Source organism: Capricornis sumatraensis, chromosome 9 (genome assembly GCF_032405125.1).
Source record: "Capricornis sumatraensis isolate serow.1 chromosome 9, serow.2, whole genome shotgun sequence".
In the NCBI taxonomy this organism is placed as follows: domain Eukaryota; kingdom Metazoa; phylum Chordata; class Mammalia; order Artiodactyla; family Bovidae; genus Capricornis; species Capricornis sumatraensis.
The window spans coordinates 15,043,255-15,061,586 of record NC_091077.1 but is presented as its reverse complement, the minus strand read 5'-3'; the positions used below and the strand labels follow the sequence as shown (position 1 = coordinate 15,061,586).

General features: G+C 55.3%; 3 protein-coding genes across 4 annotated transcripts in view; 2 read left to right on the top strand and 1 right to left on the bottom strand.

The window, feature by feature from the left end:
* The first annotated feature begins 1,728 nt into the window (after window positions 1–1,728).
* On the top strand, window positions 1,729–3,777 carry CDKN2D (cyclin dependent kinase inhibitor 2D). Its single transcript, XM_068981224.1, has 2 exons — window positions 1,729–1,966; window positions 2,942–3,777. The coding sequence occupies exons 1-2, from the start codon at window positions 1,826–1,828 to the stop codon at window positions 3,299–3,301; spliced, it is 501 nt and encodes a 166-aa protein (XP_068837325.1). The 5' UTR covers window positions 1,729–1,825; the 3' UTR covers window positions 3,302–3,777.
* A 579-nt stretch (window positions 3,778–4,356) lies between these two features.
* Window positions 4,357–13,787, top strand: KRI1 (KRI1 homolog). Its single transcript, XM_068980824.1, has 19 exons — window positions 4,357–4,450; window positions 4,568–4,641; window positions 5,248–5,353; window positions 6,040–6,145; window positions 6,724–6,778; window positions 6,864–6,913; window positions 7,228–7,324; window positions 7,416–7,493; window positions 7,941–8,077; window positions 8,958–9,084; window positions 9,180–9,275; window positions 9,366–9,536; window positions 10,353–10,428; window positions 10,518–10,606; window positions 10,686–10,812; window positions 10,898–11,028; window positions 11,946–12,010; window positions 12,126–12,224; window positions 12,854–13,787. The coding sequence occupies exons 1-19, from the start codon at window positions 4,357–4,359 to the stop codon at window positions 13,191–13,193; spliced, it is 2,118 nt and encodes a 705-aa protein (XP_068836925.1). The 3' UTR covers window positions 13,194–13,787.
* The window catches only part of ATG4D (autophagy related 4D cysteine peptidase), a 33,311-nt gene continuing 28,372 nt past the window's right edge, over window positions 13,394–18,332 (bottom strand). For both annotated transcript variants that reach the window (XM_068980827.1, XM_068980826.1), the window contains exons 6-10: window positions 16,454–16,584; window positions 15,063–15,141; window positions 14,905–14,981; window positions 14,705–14,824; window positions 13,394–13,926 (exon numbers count right to left, since the gene is read on the bottom strand). In XM_068980827.1, the coding sequence (XP_068836928.1) occupies window positions 13,744–13,926; window positions 14,705–14,824; window positions 14,905–14,981; window positions 15,063–15,141; window positions 16,454–16,584 (590 nt within the window). In that variant the 3' untranslated portion in view covers window positions 13,394–13,743. The remainder of the gene's footprint in view (window positions 13,927–14,704; window positions 14,825–14,904; window positions 14,982–15,062; window positions 15,142–16,453; window positions 16,585–18,332) is intronic.

The following is an 18,332-nucleotide window of genomic DNA, read 5'->3' as shown; positions in this document are numbered from 1 at the left end:
GTGGGCAACATATCCATTTCTCAGCCCTGGTCGTCTCTCAGCTGGGCCCTCGCAATTGCTCCCACCTTGGTCTCCCAGGCTCTGGGCTTCCCTCTCCCATGACAGCCAGTTCCCATCATAGCCACCAGAGGGCGCCTATTAACTCCTAAACCAGACCGTGGCTCCTCAATACAGAAGCTTCCCAGGGTTCCACCCATTGATTTCTGTCGTTCTGGGCAGCTTGCGGGACCGTAGTTCCCCGACCAGGGATTGAACCTGGACCCCCCTGCAGCAGATGCGCGGAGTCTTAACCACTGGACCGCCAGGAAAATTCCCCATTCTTTTTAAATAAGTAAAAGTGCTCACCACAGCCTACACGCCTGTTCACCCCTTACCTCCTCCCCCTTCTCTCCCTCTCTATACCTCGCTCTTCCTGGACTTACTAGACATGCTTACTGCTCAGGCCCTTTGAATCTGTAGCGCCTCCACCTGGTATGTTTTTCCTGAGAGACACATGGCTCCTTCCCTCACCTTCAGGTCTCAAATCAAATGTCACCTTCTTAGGGTGGCCATGCCCGATCTCTCTATTTCAAAGCCTTCTTTTCCCAAGACACCATTATTTATCTCATTTTGTCAGCTCCACAGTGTATAGCACTCTGAAAATATTTATTGTCGTCTCCAGCTCTAAAAGGTAAGTATCCAACAGCTAGGAGGCACCTGGCTTGCTTTCTACTGGGGTGCATAGTACACAGTAGCAGGTCAGTAAATGTGTGAAGGCCCCGCTGTTGAAGGCCTCTGTGAAGAGCCTCCGACGCGACTCTCGCCTCCCAGTCTCACCCACGTGGCAGCTGGTGAATGAACTTTCTTCCACGCCCTTGCATTTGCTGTGCCAGGGCTGGCGCAATCTGAGCCAAACGTGATTCCTTTTTCACTCACCCCATTTCCATGCTTTATTTTCCTCACGGTGCTTAACACTGAAATTACTCAGTAGCTCGAATGCAGGACCCCCAGCACCAGGAACGGCTCCGGCACACAGTGAATGAATGAAATAAAGCACTCTGCAGAGTGAGAACTAACAGATATTATCGCACCGCATAACTCCAAACTGGGCGGTCCCAGCCCTGCCTCCCTTTCCCTCGGAAGTGCCGAGGTCCAGGAGCAGCCCGCGCTACCCTGCGCCTGACCTTTCTCCCCTGGGTCAGTTAAACCGGCCCTCTTTCCCGCCCGCCCGTCGCTTTTGAAAAACCGAAAACCCCGCCATTGTTCGCGGTTCACCGGTCGCCGCAGTTTGCCCAATCAGAAGCGGGCCCGCCCACGCCGGCGCCCAAAGCCTCCCTGGCAACGCGTGGCCATTGGCTGCGCTGGCAAGGAGGGCGGAGCACTACAGGGTCGGGAGCCGGGCATCGCAGCTGGGCTACAACGTCGCAAGTTCATAAGAAAACAAATCCGCGGCGTTTGGGGGCGGGGCCGCGAGAGCTCTGGCTCCGCCCCCTAGCGGCCTGCTCCGCAGCGGCGGAGACGCTGGCTCAGAACAGACCCCGCCCGTCGAGGAGGAGGGTGGGTGAGTTGGGGGGAGACCCGGCCCCCAAGGGGCGGGCGCCGGGCAGGGCCCAGCGGGCTAGCGGAGGGTTGGGCCCCGGCTCTCAGCCCCTCTCTGCCCACCGGCTGACAGGGGGAGGAGCCGGCCGGGAGGGTGGGGGTCGCGCCCGAGACCCGGACAGGAGAGTCCGACCTCTTTGCAGGCCGGGGACGCTGCGGGAGGGCTGTTCGGGCCAGCGCCGGTGGGCTCCCCCTCACTGACCGCCGCGGGGTGGGGCGGGGGGCTTCGCAGGCCGCCAGTATCGACATGCTGCTGGAAGAGGTCCACGCCGGCGACCGGCTGAGCGGGGCGGCGGCCCGAGGAGACGTGCAGGAGGTGCGCCGCCTTCTGCACCGCGAGCTGGTGCACCCAGACGTTCTGAACCGCTTTGGCAAGACGGCGCTGCAGGTGAGCCCGGGCCGGCCCACAGACGCCTTCCCTCTTCTCTCCTTGTTCCCGTTGGTAGCCGACTGAGGTCTGTTCCTGCGTCTCTGGGCTGACTTGGCTCCCTAATGGCCCCTTTCTTAGGTGGGTGGTGGATGGGGTTAGGTTGGGGGGAGGGGAGAGCTTTCCATCTTTGGAGGATTCCTTGTTCTCTGATTGCGAAGGATTCAGTTTCCCTGGAGAAGTTCTTATTCCCTGGGTGAGGGTTCACCTTCTTTGGATCCGAGTTTCATGAGGGCGGCTCCAATGTCTTGGAGCATCTATGGACGATCCGACCGCAGGAAGGAAGGATTCCTATTTCCAAGATGTACCCATTTTCAGGGGGTTCTCTGCGAGCTATCCAGTTTCCTATGGGGGAGAATCTCTATCCCCGCGGGGTTTTCTTACTGGCATATTTGGGGAGGGGGATACCAATAAGGGAGTAGTCACAGATTACATGGGAGTCCCTGTTCCCTTGGGGACATTTACAAAAGGGGAACCCCATTTCATCAGAAAGGATCCCTACTATATGGGAGGGGGAAATTCCTTGGAGGAGTTTTAAATTCCCTGGCCATCTCCATTTCCTGGAGGGGACTGTTCTCTGAGGGGTTCATATTTCCTGGTGGGGTTCATATTTCCTGATGATTTCCCATCTGTGGGGAGAAGTGTCTCTGGTTCCTTGGGGGAGGGTCTTAGGTTCCTTGAAAATTTCCACGGGAGTATACCCTAGCGGGGCGGGGGTGACCAGTTTTTTGAAGGTCCTTATTCCCAGGAGATCTTGTTCTCTGGGGTCTCAACAGCTGCCTGGAAGTTTATGTTCCACGGAGTTTTTCCTTCTCTTGAGAATCTTATATCTGGCATTCTCAACTCCCGAATGACCCCTCTCTCCAGTCACCCGTTTCCCCAGACCTCCTCCTTTGGAAACTCCCTGACCCTTCTCTACCCCCATCCCCCCACCAGGTCATGATGTTCGGCAGTCCCAGCATTGCCCTGGAACTCCTGAAGCAAGGCGCCAGCCCCAACGTCCAGGACGCCTCGGGCACCACTCCGGCCCACGATGCAGCCCGCACTGGATTCCTTGACACCCTAAAAGTGCTGGTGGAGCACGGTGCCGATGTCAATGCACCCGATGGCACTGGGGCGCTCCCCATCCACCTGGCAGTGAGAGAGGGCCACACCCCTGTGGTCAGCTTCCTGGCTGCGGAGTCTGATCTCCATCACAGGGACGCCAGGGGGCTCACACCCCTAGAGCTGGCACGGGGGAGAGGGGCCCAAGAGCTCATGGACATACTGCAGCGGCACACAGTGGCACCCCTGTGACCTGGGGCCACCCACTCCAGCAGCAGGACCCAGCTGAGTTCTGTGTCAGAAGAGGGAAGAAACACTTTCTCCCTTTGCTCCTCCTGCCCGCTGCCGAGGGGCACCGGTTTGTGGCTTGTTGGTGTTGATTTCTGGGGTGTGTGTGTTTGACGTGCATTTCTCGTTTTTTTTTCTCACCCCTTTCGGTGTGTTGGGCAGAGAAGGGCTCCTAGAGGCAACAGCCACCTAAACGGTTCAGTTTCCTCCACGCCTACAGACTGAGTCCCAAGGGCAGAGCGTTTAAAACCCCAGCCCTCGAGAGTGAGAGAGTGAGGTCATCTCTTCCAAGGCTCTTGGAACCTGTCGACCTTGGCCGGCTTACGGAGAGAGACCTCAAGTGTGCACACTGCTTTCCGGCATGGGGGAGGGGGGAGTGTTCCAAATCGATAAAAGGGTAGTATGAGTTCATTCATATTTTGTTGAAAGCTTCATTTCCAGTCCCTTGTACAGCGTTTAAAAAAAAAAGTCTATTTATTAAGCTTTATAGAAAATATTGTTGTGTGTGTAATTTAATGTTTTTACCCATTAAATTAAGACTTGTGCATGACCACAGCTCTAGTGGCTTGTCATTTTTGATACGCGATGGAGAGTCGCGTATCCAGGATGTTTGTGGGGATGGGTCCTGGGGGTCGAGGATCGTGGATGCTTTGGAGGAGGGGAGAGTGGTAATTCCCAGGGCGCCAGGGGTGAGTGAGCTGGGTGGGGCAGCGGTTTACGCTGTCGGAACGGAAGGGAGGCAGGAAACCGCGAGTGGAGAAAGGGCCCCCAGATGTCAGCTGGGTGCCGGGAGCCCCGAGGGTGGGGGAGTGGGATGGGCGGTGGCTGCAGCCTTCCCCGCAGAGGCGTGGCTCGTGGGCGGGGACTGCGGTCCCAGGGCCAGGGATCCCGGAAGGGCCTGGGGCAAGGTTCTGTGCGGCCCAGGAGGCTCCGCCCCTATTTAAAGTAAACTGTGCGTAGCCCCGCCTCCAGGGAGGCGGTGCTTTCCTGACGCGTGCGCAGTGGGTCGGAGAGCAGCCATGCCGGAGCCGCGCGGGTCGTCGCCCCTGCGGGTGAACGCGGCGTTTGCGGCGAGGTACGGCCGCTACCGTGAGCGAGAGGAGCTGCAGCGGCGTGAGTGCGGGGCGCATGCGCGTGGGGGGGCCCGCGCGTGTCGGGCGGTCTGCAGGTGGGCCTTGATCTGGTCCCCCAGGCTCACCTGGGTGGGGGGCTCGCATCTTTGTCCCACAGTGAAAGATCGCTACGGAGACCGGCGCAGCGGCAGCGACTCCAGCTCCGAATCTGATTCCAGCGACGAGCACGTGGTGAGCTTCTCCGCCTCCGTCCCGGAGTTGCGGGAGGTGTCCAGGGGCCGTGTCTCATCCTGGCCCGGACTTACAAGGGGCAGCTAACCTCCAACCCCATTGCGCCTTCAATCCCTGACAGTCTAACCATTTCTCCCTGTCTGCCTCTGTTCCCAAAATGGGGCATCCCTCTGCCACGTGGAGCACCCAGCTTTTCCCCACACCAGCCCTGATCTTCCAAGACTCACTGAGCCATCCATCCCTTCCTCTCTGTTTTTCATATGCCTTCGCTGCCACCTGCCCCTGTGTCATCCATCCCGTATTGATTCCGGGAAGTACCACCACCCCCTTGCCTGCTACCTTTTTTTGCTTCCTATTCTCTACTCGTGTGTGGTCCACCCCCACAGGGTCCCCTCTCCCACCCATTTGACCCTCCCTCCCACTGAGATCCAGCCCTCCAGCCCTCTCCCCACCTTCCTCTACCCAGCTGGATTCTCCCATCTTCTAACCTGTACCCCTCCCTACACCCTAATTCCCACACTCTCTCAGCCCTCCTGCCCCTGTGGCTTACTGCCCCCATCACAGCCCCCTTCTGAAATCTGTCCCCACCCCCTTTTTCTTCTTTAGGAATTTGACCCTCAGCAAGAGCGTGACTTTTACAGGACTCTCTCCTTGTTGAAGAAGAAGGACCCCCGCATTTATCAGAAAGATGCCACCTTCTATCAGCGAACAGGTCTGGAGCTGCTTCTCATGGGATCCTGGGTCTTCATTGCCTTAGAAGCTGTTGTGGCTATTTAATGAATCTTTCCATGGTGGCTCAGACAGTCAAGAGTCTGCCTGCAATACCTGGGTTCAATCCTTGGGTCAGGAAGATCCCCTGGAGAAGGGAATGTCTACCGACTCCAGTATTATTGCCTGGGAAATCCCATGGACAGAGGAGTCTGGCAAGCTACAGTCCATAGGGTGCAAAAAGTCAGACACAACTGAGCAACTAACACTTTCACTTTTTTTTCACCTACAAGTCAGAACTGATTAGCAGAGGGACTTCCTTGGTCGTCCAGAGGTTAAGACTGCACTTCCATCCCTGGTGGGGCAACTAAGATCCCACAGGCCACGCAGCACAGCCAAAAGAAAAAAAACTGATTACTAATCAGCTAAGAGTGTCCAGGGTTATGACCTGTTGTTACTAATAATGGCTGTGTGTCTGGCACTGTTCTGAGTGTGAATTACTCACTGAGTGATCACCACCAGCTATTACCAGGTAGTAGCAAGTGTGATGCCTATTTGATAGCTGGGAACTGGTGGCTAGGGGATTTGAAACCTCCGTCTGACTCTGGCCCAGCACAGTTACTCTCTGCCTAGGGGAGGAAGGGGGTTGTGGGTGTGGGTGATGACAGGTGTCTTGTGGTGGCCCTGCAGTATCATCCTCAGACAGCGAAGAGGGGCTGGCAGCTGAGAAGCGAAAGAAGGTGCAACCCATGTACCTGAAGGACTACGAGAGGAAGGTTATCCTGGAGAAAGGAGGGTGAGGGGACAGCCTAACTCCTCTGCTTCCACCTTCCCAGGGCAGGTGGACACATGGGGGACTTAGGGGTGGGGGTGGGAAGAAGCCCCAACCCAGCAGACTTGGGGGAACCTCAGAGAGCAGAAGGCTTGGTGACCTGCCTGCATCCCACTGCCCCCGTCCCCCAGCGGGTGAATTTTTGTCTCTTTTAATAATTTTTATTTATTTATTTTTGGCTGTGTTGGGTCTTCATTGCCGCGAGGGCTTTGCTTTAGTTGCGGCAAGCAGGGGCTACTCTCTAGTTGTGGTGTGTGGGCTTACTGCGGTGGCTTCTCTTGTTGTGGAGCACAGGCTCTAGGGCATCTGGGCTCCAGTAGTTTCGACATGTGGGCTCAGTAGTTGTTCCCAGGCTCTAGAGCACGTGCTCAATGGTTGTGGCTCCTGGATCAGGGATCGAACCTGTCTCCTCCTGCATTGGGAGGCGGATTCTTTCCCACTGAGCCACCAGGGAGGCCCCAGCTGTTGTTCTTAAGAGCCCCTACCCCATGGTGACAGGGCCGGGGGAGTCTGTTCTGAAACCTTCATCCTTCCTTGCCCAGCAAATATGTCGATGAGGAGAATTCAGATGGGGAAACCTCCGATCAGAGATTCCAGGTGTGTGGGATGGAGGCTGGGTGGGAGGATTGGGGGGCTAAGGGGCCCATGGCAGGGTCTGAGGCCCCTGTCACTCTCTATGCAGCAGACCTCATCGAAGAGTTACGTGGAAGAACAGAAACAGCTGAAGGAAAGGTGAGCCCTGGAGCCGGCTGAGCTCCAAGTGAAAAAGAGTTGAGGCTCTGAGGTTGGCGGGCCCAGGTTCAAATAGAGTTCTGTCACTTAATGTGCCCACTTAATGGGCACTTGTGTTCCCTTGGGCCTGTCATTTTCTGTTCTCTGGGCCTCAGTTTCTGTATCTGTGTAATGGGGTTGATCATGGGCTGTATGTCACAGTACCGCTCTGGGCTGGTCAGGAGGAGCTCAGGACTTAGTAGATAGGGCTCATCTTTGGATCAGCGGGCAGAGCCAGCACACCCATCCTGAGGCTTGTTTTCTTGCTTGGGCAGCTTCCGGGCATTTGTGGAGGACAGTGAGGATGAAGACAGCGCTGAGGAAGGTGGCTCCGGGTTGCTGCAGAAACGTGCTAAAAGCAAAGAGGAGAAGGTGGGTGCTGGGTCCCAGTGGGACGAGGGGTGGTGGTGGAGAGGGGGCACCAGGAGTGTCCGGCAGATCCTCATCGCTGGCCATTCGTCAGGCCCAGGAGGATGCTGACTACATTGAGTGGCTGAAGGGGCAGAAGGAGATTCAGAACCCCGACACCCTGAAAGAACTGGTGAGTTCCCATCCCTGGTTACTGACCCCCTAAACTTTCTGGTCTGCCTCCATCCAGCCTTTTCCTGGAAACTCACCCTTGAGTGGCCAGCCAGGAGCACATAGTCTGTTCCTTTTCTTTTTTTCCCTTGCACCATGCGGCCTTTGGGATCTTAAGTTCCCCAGCCAGGGATCAAACCCATGCCCCCTACAGTGGAAGCATGGAGTCTTAACCACTGGACCCCCAGAGGAGTCCCCAGGAGCACATCCTTTGAGGATGGGGGCCCCACATCTCTGGGCCTCAGCTTCTATATCTATAACATGGGGATTATCCCACTTACTTCATAGACTGGCTGTGAAGTTGCAGTCACTTACATCCACTGGCTCCCCACAATCCACACCCCCACCCTCCTGCTTTGCTGACCCTGAGTCCCTGACCTGGGTCTTATCATACACCCTTCTCCCCTAGACTCACCTCAGGGAATTCTGGAACAACCCAGAGCTGGACGAGGGGGAGCGCTTCCTGCGAGATTACATCCTCAACAAACGCTATGAGGAAGAAGGGGAGGAGGAAGATGAGGAGGAGGAAGACGAAGAGGAGGAAAGGTGAGCGCCCCTGTCCTCCAGGGGCCTGGAGACAGCACTGCCCAGAAAGGAAAAGGCAGTGGGTGTTTACTTTATCACACAGATGGTAACAGAATTAGGGACTTCCCTGGTGGGTCAGTGGTAAAGAATCCGCCTGCCAGTGCAGGACACATGGGTTCGATCCTGGGGTCGGGAAGATCTCCTGGGGTGCTGGAGAAGACTCTTGAGAGTCTCTTGAACTGCAAGATCAAAGCAGTCAATCCTAAAGGAAATCAACCTTGAATATTCATTGGAAGGACTGATGCTAAAGGTGAAACTCCAATACTTTGATATGAAGAGCCGACTCATTGGAAAAGACCCTGATGGTGGGAAAGATTGAAGGCAGGAGGAGAAGGGGATGACAGAGGAAGAGATGGTTGAATGACATCACTAACTCAATGGACATGAGTTTGAGCAAACTCCAGGAGATAGTGGAGGACAGAGGAGCCTAGCTTTGTGACCATGAGGTCGCAAAGAATCAGACACAACTTAGCACTTGAACAACAGCAGCTGAGTTAGCCTTTTTGGCGGGGGTGCTGCACCACACGGTATGTAGGATCTTAATTTCCTGACCAGGGGTTGAACCTGTGCCCCCTGCACTGGAAGCGCAGGCCTTAACCACTGGACCACCAGGGAAGTCCCCAGAATTGTCCTTTCTTGAGGAAGAGACCCAGAGTGTGGGCTCTGGAGCCAGGGGGCCCTGCTCCTGGATTTCCATGCCTCGGTTTCCCCATCAGTAAAATGGGGTAACAGTGGCTCCCTAGCAGAGTGTTTTTGTGAGGATTAAATGTGTGAACACGCTGGTACATAAGTGTTCAGGAGCTCTGCTGACCCCTCAGCCCCACCCCATGTCATCCCTCAGGGTCCCCGGTCCCCCGGTCCAGCTGGCTGTGGACGACTCCTCAGACGAGGGTGAACTATTTCTGAAGAAGCAGGAGGACTTTGAGCTCAAGTACAACTTCCGCTTTGAGGAGCCAGACTCTGCCTCAGTGGGTGGCCGGGCCGGGGGCTGGGGGCTGAGGAGGCCCTGGCCGGAGGGTCCCAAGCCAGGGAAGGAACCCAGAATCATCTCTGGTGCCCACAGGTCAAGACCTACCCTCGGAGCATCGCCTCCTCCGTGCGCCGAAAGGACGAGCGCAGGAAGGAGAAGAGGGAGGAGACACGGGAGCGGAAGAAGAGGGTGAGTGACTCTCAGGGTGGCCTTTGGGGGGACGTGCAGCCTGCAGGGGTTGGGGGGGGTTGCTGACACCCTCTGACCTGCCGCCTGCAGGAGAAAGCGAGGAAGCAGGAGGAACTCAAGCAGCTGAAGAACCTGAAGAGGAAGGAGATCCTGGCCAAGCTGGAGAGGCTACGGCAGGTCACGGGCAACGAGACGCTGGGCTTTGAAGAGCAGGACCTGGAGGATGACTTCGACCCTGCCCGGCACGACCAGCTCATGCAGGTGCAGCCCCAGAGCCCCAGCCTGGCTGTGCAGCTGAGTGTGGCTCTGGAGCGAGCAGTCCCTTTCTGGCTCAGAGAAGTGACTTGACCTCTCTAATCCTGTGTCTCTTGTCTGTAAAGTGGGTTCAAACTGCAGCATTTACCTCAGGGCTGTGAGAAATACTAAATGCTAATTAGCTTGGTAAAATGCTCAAGGAACCATGGGCTGCTATCTTTTCTTTGAACACATTTATTGAGCCATTAGTGTTGATTGTTGTATGGGGAGGGGGAACGTGGGTTCAGACCATGGCAACAGGCAGTGAGGCCTGGATGGGAGCCGCAGTGGGGACTCCGGGCACCAAAAAGTGGACCCAGACTCAGCCTGGGGGTTCATGGAAGGGAGAGTAAGGATGAGTAGATGGGCCAGGTGAAAAGTGCAGTGGGTAGGTGCTGTGTAGTTGAAGTTAAACCTTCGCTTTCTAGGAGCTTCTTAATCCTGAGCTTCAGGTTCTGTGTTTGTTAGTTCTGTCTTCTGGGGTGCTTGCGAGAATGCCGTGAGACACAGCCCAGTGTTGGGCATGTAGTAGGTGTTTATAAGTGGCACAGTTAGCAATATTTGCCTTTGCGAGCCAGTGGAACGGGGAGGGGCAGAGAGCAGGAGGGTCAATGGGGCAAGATGAGCCAAGAAGTGGGGGTGGAGGGACCTAGACACACAGGGTTCTCCTCACATCAGGAGCTGGGTCCTGGGGGGCAGTGCTGGGAAGCCACAGAAGGTGCAGGAGCACCAGTGTCTGGCGGGGAATGGGCCCTGCTGACCCTCCCGGCCCTGACCCTGTAGAAGTGCTTCGGGGACGAGTACTATGGCGCCATGGAAGAGGAGAAGCCACAGTTTGAGGAAGAAGAAGGGCTGGAAGGTGAGGTCACTTGGGGTACCGGGCTGGGGGTGGGGGTGCTTGGCCTACTGATCCCCTTATTCACCCCCTGCCTGTCTGGCCTGAACCAGACGACTGGAACTGGGACATGTGGGCTGGGCCGGAGCAAGGTGGAGCTTGGAGCCAACAGGAGCCGCACTGCGAGGACCCTGACTTCAATGTAGGTGCCCTGGGCATGGGAACCTGCAGGGGGCGCCTCAGAGGGTCCCCCAGCAGGCCTGACCTGTGTGTCCTGGCAGATGGATGCTGACTATGACCCCAGCCAGCCCCGGAAGAAGCAGCGAGAGGCCCCTTCGTTGGGCAAGAAGAAGCGGAAGTCACCCTTTGCTGCGGCTGTGGGACAGGAGAAGCCTGTGTTTGACCCCGGTGAGGCCTAGGCGGGTGCCGGTGGGTGGGCAGGGGCTCCCTGGGGCCCAGCACACCCCGACAGCCTGGCTCTGTCCCCACTTAGGGGACAAGACATTTGAGGAGTACCTGGACGAGTATTACCGTCTGGACTACGAGGACATCATTGATGATCTGCCCTGTCGCTTCAAGTACCGCACGGTGGTGCCCTGCAACTTTGGACTTAGCACTGAGGAGGTGGGACCCTGGGGTACCCCAGAAGCAAGCGGGGATGCCCAGAACTGGCCATGCTGTGGCACAGCCTATTTATTTCTTTATCTCCAAAACAACAGGACCAACAGTGCTAATAATAATACTAGTAATATTGCCTGCCACAAAGGTTTTCTGTGAGGCAGGGGCTCAAACTGCTCTGTCCACCTGAAGCCCCTGTAAATATCAGTTTTAATTCTGTATATTGGTAGCAGCGTGGCCATTAAGACTTGGCACCAGCTGAAATCTTGACTGGGCTACTCACCAGCTGTATAACCTTGGACGTATGACTTAAGGCTCTGTAACTTGGCTTCCCCGTCTGTAAAATGGGCCTTATAACAGCCCCACCTTATGACTGTGGATGTGAAACAACTGTGCTTTGAATGTCACTGTGCCCTAGCCATGATGGCTGTGGATGCTTGACAGTAAAAACAGCCAATGATAATTGAGCTTATACCATCTGTATTCACTTCATCATCCTGACAACCTTCCAGTAGGTTCTAAGAGGGGGTGCCCAACTCGTAAGTGAGGAGACTTAAGGTCTTAAGGTTGGGAACCTGGGTCTCATCTGTATTAGCAAAGCTGGTCATTGGCATGGAGACCCCTCCCCTGGTTTGAGTCTGCTGGGACCACAGTGTACCAGTCAGGGCCCAGATTGTAATCTGACATTAGCCATTTCCTGGCCATGTGACTTGGGGTAAGGATCCCCTTCTCTTGAGTTTCCCCATCTAATGCCCCCAACAAAAAAACCTCCATTGGCCTTTGCAGAAATCAGTTCTCACCATCATGACACTGCTGCTTGGTGGAACTAGCATTACCTTGCTTTGACCCATACGGTGACTAAGGCTGAGAGTCAGGGCCCTCTGGGGCTCACTAGCAGGACCCCACCCTCCCTTCCCTTACAGATCCTTGCTGCCGACGACAAGGAGCTAAATCGGTGGTGCTCCCTGAAGAAGACCTGCATGTACAGGTGATGGGGTGGGGCTGGGCCGGGTACCCCGGGAGGAGGGGCAAGCAGGCTGGCGGGCAAGCATGAGCCCCATCCAGGCCACCCAGCAACAGATGTGTCCACTGGGGGACCGCAGGTCGGAGCAGGAGGAACTGCAGGACAAGAGGGCATACAGCCAGAAGGCCCGGAACGTGTGGAAAAAACGGCAGATCTTCAAGTCACTCTGCCCAGAGGAGTGAGTATGGCTGGTGGAGGGGTGGGCTTCAGAGCCCTGTCAGGCCCAGGGTTTGAGTCATGCTTTGTCAGCTGTTTGCCACATGACCTTGGGGGTAGGGTTTCCTTTCCAATACCTGGGCATCAGGTCTTGGCTGAGCCATAGCTGTATGATGTTGGGCAAGTCATTTTCCCTCTCTGGGCCTGTTTCCTCATTTGCAAAATGGAGATACAGATGGCTCACTTGTTGCTGGGTTTTTCTTTTTTTTTTTGAAGATTAAGTTAATCAATTCATGTAAAGTGCTTAAAACAATAAATGCTGGATAGCTATTAGCTCTTGTTACTGTAACTATGTCTGTTATTTCCTGATCAATAAGTCAGGAGTGCTCACAGAGTTAACATAAAGCTAAAATGAGTTAGTCTGTGTGAAGAGCTTAGTGTAGGCACAGGCTCAGTGATCAAGAGCATCAATCACCCACTCTAGCTTCAGAGTAGAAAAATCCCAGTGTGGTATCAGACCCATGTTTCAGTGCAGGCAGGCCCCCAAATTGTTCTGGCCACTTTTCTGAGCTGCCGCTTTTCTCACCTGTAAAAACGGGCCTATAAAAATTGTGACGCGCCTGGGCTGATCCATGACTTTTCTTCCTCCAGGGCAGAGATGCCCATGGAAGCCACAGGGAAGCCACAGAGAGACAAAGCTGGCTCATCAGGACAGCTGGTGGCACTTGATGGGGCCTGTGGCAAGCGGTCCCGGCCTGAGAGCACCCCAGCAGAGGAAGAGGCAGACCCTGTGACACCCACGGAGAAGCTGGGCCCCCGGAGGCGGAAGAGGGGCAAGAAGGCACGTCTCCTGGGCCCCACAGTGACACTTGGGGGACGTGAGTTCAGCCGCCAGAGACTGCAGGCCTTTGGCCTCAACCCCAAACGGCTGCACTTCCGGCAGCTGGGCCGACAGCGGAGGAAGCAGCAGGGGCCCAAGGCTAGCCACTGAGCCCGAGGGAGCCTGCAGGGGCCCCTTCCCCTTCTTATTGATTGTATGGACCCTCACATCTACCTGTAGGCCAGGGAGTCTTCCCATCTTAGAGATGTGGAAGCTGAGGCCTACTCAACAAGCTTCCCCAGATGACTCAGGGAACCTCCCCGCAAGACACACTCATAATGCTGGGCCCAGCAATAGCCACAGTCAAGTCAAACGGCTTTATTACCCCCCAGCGGCCACAGCCCCTCCTCCCTCTCACCAGCTCTCGGCAGGATAGGGGCTTTGTGACCAGTGAGGGGCATGGACGGTCCAGTGCAAACTACAGTACGGAGTCAGGCCCTGAGTGGGTGCCCGGGGGCCTCCCTCCCTGCCCCATGAGGAGGGCCCAGCTGGTGGGAGGCAGGTGTGCGGGCTCTGTTCCTGGCTGAACAGCCCCAGCCCTGAGGCTTCCTGGACTGGTCTCTCTCAGCTGCACTTGTCAGGGGGGAGTTCAAGCTCCCACACCGAACATGACATAAGTTAAAAATAAATAGGGTCGTGTCTTCTCCCTTGTCCCCTCCCTTTATAAAAACACAAAGTCCTCAGAGCTTGGGCGTTTAGCCTTGAGGAGCCGGCCACTGCGAGGGAGCCGTAGTGTCTGCTGGGAGGGCGGGGAGCAGAGGTCATCCAGGCTGTGGTCCTGAGCGTGGCCCTCGACCAGCGTGAACATGGGGTATCGTTCTGTGGCTGAGGAGGAGCTGAGGACCTGGTGGGAGGCGAGGGAGCAGCTCAGTCCCGAAGCCATAGTAATTATCCAAGTAGATACAATTAACAGCCGTACTTATCAGGTGCTTCCTGAGCTCAACTCCCATCCCTCCAGCGCAGTGACGCAGAGCAGCCAATCAGCACCTTCCATGCTCTGGCTACAGTGATTGGCTCAGTAATGAGCATATGACCTTGTACAACCAATGAACCACAGCCCTGGGATTTTCCTTCTCTGCTAAGAATAAGGGGCTCTTTCCACTGAACTAGATAGTGGGGGTGGGGTCGGGGGCAGCTCCCCGGTGGCTCAGCAATAAAGAATCCCAGGTTCCCTGGGTTGGGAAGATCCCTGGAGAAGGAAATTGCAATCCTCTCCAGTATTCTTGCCTGGGAAATCCCATACACAGAGGAGCCTGGCGGGCTACAGTCCATGGGGTTGCAAAAAGTCAGACATGACTGGTGTGCACAACAAGAGAAGTTGGTCGTCATTCTTGCCACCGTAAGGGTAAATCCCTGATAGAACAGAACCAAAGGACAAGGCAGGTCCTACCACTTCAGCCTCTGGAGACCAGCTGTTCCCTTAAATTTTTCATTTCATGAAGCTTTTTGCTGTAATCAGCAGGGCTTTCTAATCAGACCTAACCCAAGCTGAAAAACCCTGGAGGGCTCCTGCAGGATAATAATCCTGACAACATGGCCAGGTCTGCTGGCTTCATGGCCTCTGTTCCTCTCCTGCTGTAGACCTCCCCTTGACCCCCCACCTCCCAGCACACCCAGCTCACCCTGGTCAGCTCTGAGCAGAGCGTCTCAAACTCCTTTCTGTCTCCAGCATAGAAGCCCACGGTACAGCTCGGGTCCATCTTGGCAAAGGCCATCTTGCGGGGTGAGGTGCAGTGGAAGGACTGGGGTGGATAGACGAGGGGGCTCAGCGGGTTCCCTGCACACACCTCCAACCCCACCCTGGGGATCCCAGCTCGCTCACCTCCAGGGGGAAGTCGGCCTGGCTGACATCCACGGTGGGCTGGCAGTAGTGTGGGTCCAGGTAGAGCAGGAAGTCATCTGCAGGGAGGGCGTGTGAGGGGGGGTGGCGGCAGAAAGGGGGGTAGAGGGATGCGATGGAGCAGCATGGTGTGGGCCTACCCTGGTAGCCGATGAAGTACAGCGAGTGGCGGGGCTTGCCCCCCATAATGCCCAGGCACAGCTCTGAACGAAGGAGCTCCTGCGGGAAGGAAAGGGGATGGAGTGAGGGCCCATGGCAGGTGCTGTCAGGCACCCAAATGCCTCGCAAAACCCCAGGGCTTCTTCCTTGGTGGCTCAGTAGTAAAGAGCCCGCCTGCCAGTGCAGGAGACATGGGTTGGATCCCTGCTGGGGGAAGACCTCCCCCCGCCCCGCTCCATGCCACGGAGCAACTAAGCCCACACGCCACAACTACTGAGCCTGTGCTCTAGAGCCCGGGAGCTGCAACTGCTGAAGCCCGTGCCCTAGAGCCTGTGCTCCCCAACGAGAAGCCACTGCAATAACAAACCTGCACCCCCAACAAAGAAGAGCCCTGGCTCGCCGCAACTAGAGAGAAACCTGTTCAGCAACAAAGACCCAGCACAGCCAAAAACAGATAAATAAAATCATTAAAAAAAAAAAAAAAAAAACAAAGGCCCAATGTGTGCAAACCCAAGCCAGGGCCCTGGGGGTGGCAGTGACCAAGACAGACAAAACCATGTCCCCATGGAGCTTATGTTCTAGTGTGGGAGAATGAAGAACAAGAGGAATAAGTTCTGTCATGTGTCAGAAGGTGGTAGCTCTCTGGAGAAGAATAAAAGGAGGGAAGACGGCTTTGCAGTGTTAAGCAGGGGGAGTCAGGAAAGACCTCATTGAGATGATGTTTCAGTAAACAGTTAAGGGAATTCAGAAATCGTTTTGGGAAAGAGCACTCCAAGTGGTGGGAGTGGCAAGTGCAAAGGCCCTGAGGCAGGTGTTTTCTGAGAACAGAAAAGCGGCCCGTGTGGCTGCAGCAGAGTCAAGTGAGGTGCAGCGTGTGGGCAGATGGCAGAGGGCCTTGTGGGCTGTGGGGAGATTGCTGGCCTTTGTTCTGAGTGTAAACACACCAGGGTCTTTGCAGCCCTGCTGTTCCTTTCGCCTGGACTACCGCACCCCTGGCTTCTCATTTGCTTCTGGCCAGAGAGGGGCTTTCCGAGGCCGGGCAGCCACCCCCACCTGCCCTTCACCACGTCAGTTTTGGTTCCGTTAGAGTACGAGTTGCAATGCCACAGCTCTTGACGTGGTTCCACACCTACTGCCTGTCACTCCCCCACTAGAATGTCAGTTCCCAGAGGGCATCAACTGTTGCCTGTTCACCTCTGAGTCCTCAGCAGCTGAGAGGGTTTTTGGCACATAACAGGTGCTTCATACGTACTGGATAATCCAATGAAGAGACAAAAGAAAGCATAAACCCCTAACCCAAGCTGAAAATGTCTGCAGTGCTCCAGTGAGGGGGGCGGTGCGGGGAGGCACGGGGGAGCCTGGCAGAACCTACCTTCACGCAGGGCACATACACGGGGTTGAGAGTTTCTCCACCAAGCCGCACTGGTACCAGGATGACCACGGACTTCCATTCAGCCGTGGGGTCTGACCGAGCCACCAGGCGTGCCACGTCCGCCTTGTATACTGCAAGAACAGGGCAGCAGGTCACATTCTCACCCGCCTTTCAAGTCTCACTGTATGACCCTCCATCCTTGGGGCCCAACCTCGCCTGAGCAACCACCCTGGATGACACTCCTGTTGCTGGCAGAAGAGCTTTCCAGTATTCCCCACCATCTGCCCCAAACTCCCTCAGACAATCCCAGGCACGCCAGGCAGGTATGGACACCTCCATTTCACAGAGAGGGCAGCTGAGGTCCTGAGATTATGACAAAGAGTGTAAAGCCAGCAGGGAGGTGAAGAGCTTTCCCCACAGCCCAGAGTGCCTGCCCAAGCCCGGGCCTGACTAGTCTAACCCTCCTCGGCACCTGGGTTTGCTGAGATGGAAATGGGAGCACCAAGCAGTTTGTCAGTCAGTTGGATGTCCCTGTATGTCCCTCCTCAAGTTCCATCCACTGGTCTCTGCTTTCCTGTCGTCTCCCTCATGCCTATGTAACCCCCTCCTGACTTCTAATCTTTCCTGGAGACAAGAGCTGCAATGGTCTGAATGCTTCAGTCGTGTCCAACTCTGTGAGAACCCATGGACTGCAGCCCGCTAGGCTTCTCTGTCCACAGGATTCTCCAGGCAAGAATACTGGAGTGGGTTGCCATGCCCTCCTCCAGGGGATCTTCCTGACACAGGGATGGAACCTGAGTCTCTGAAACATCTCCTGCATTGGCAGGCAGGTTCTTTACCACTAGAGCCGCCTGGGAAGCACCCCCCCTCACAGCCCCCGTCCCTCATTTCATATGTTGAAATTCTAACCCCCTAGAAGTGATGGAATGAGGAAGTGGGAGGTGATGAGATCATGAGTGACATCACTGCCCCGGTAAAAGGGACCCCAGAGAGCATGCTTGCCCATTTTGCTGCCTGAAGATACAGAGAAACAAACCAGGAAGTAGGCCCCCAACAGGCATCCAAACAGCCAGTGCCTTGATCCTGGACTTCCCAGCCTTTATTATAAAAAATAAACACCTTGTTTACAAGCCACCCAGCCTGTGGGTGCTTGTTTTGTTTTGTTGGCTATGCTGCGTAGCTTGTGGGATCAGAGTTCCCTAACCAGGGATCAAAACCAGGTCCCAGCAGTGAACGCACCTAACCACTGGACCACCAGGGAATTCCCTGGCCTATGGTATTTTCGTTATACCAACCCTAACAGACTAAGAGGCTCTCTGTGAAAAATTACACCTTGCCCCATCTATATTCTTTCATTAAAATGTATAGGATCATGTATAGGATCTGTAGATTCCTTGATACCAATCCACAAAAGCTCCCTTTCTAAACTGATTGGGAGGGCATAATAACAATGAGGGGGGTTTCCCTGATAGCTCAGCTGGTAAAGAATCCACCTGCAATGCAGGAGAACCCAGTTCGATTCCTGAGTTGGGAAGATCCGCTGGAGATGGGAAATACCGGATCCACTCCAGTATTTTTAGGCTTCCCTTGTGGCTCAGCTGGTAAAGAATCCGCCTGCAATGCAGGAGCTCTGGATTCAATCCCTGGGTTGGGAAGATACCCTGGAGAAGGGAAATGGTGCCCATGCCAGTATTCTGGTGTAGAGAATTCCATGGACTGTGTAGTCCATGGGGTCACAAAGAGTCAGACACAACTGAGCGACTTTCACTCACTCAATAACAGTGAGAGCTAATATTCAGTGAATGCTTACTATATGAGAAGCTCTGTTCTAAAAGTTACTTTTTTTTAATTTAAAATTTTTATTCATTTTTGGTTGTGC

What these genes read in the sequence shown, in the direction of transcription:
- CDKN2D (XM_068981224.1), top strand. Translation starts at nt 1,826, where the DNA reads ATGCTGCTGGAAGAGGTCCACGCCGGCGACCGGCTGAGCGGGGCGGCG. An exon ending in TTGGCAAGACGGCGCTGCAG is followed by an intron (nt 1,967 to 2,941) that starts GTGAGCCCGGGC and finishes TCCCCCCACCAG; the next exon opens with GTCATGATGTTCGGCAGTCC.
- KRI1 (XM_068980824.1), top strand. Translation starts at nt 4,357, where the DNA reads ATGCCGGAGCCGCGCGGGTCGTCGCCCCTGCGGGTGAACGCGGCGTTT. An exon ending in GAAGACGAAGAGGAGGAAAG is followed by an intron (nt 8,078 to 8,957) that starts GTGAGCGCCCCT and finishes GTCATCCCTCAG; the next exon opens with GGTCCCCGGTCCCCCGGTCC. An exon ending in AGGAGCCAGACTCTGCCTCA is followed by an intron (nt 9,085 to 9,179) that starts GTGGGTGGCCGG and finishes TGGTGCCCACAG; the next exon opens with GTCAAGACCTACCCTCGGAG.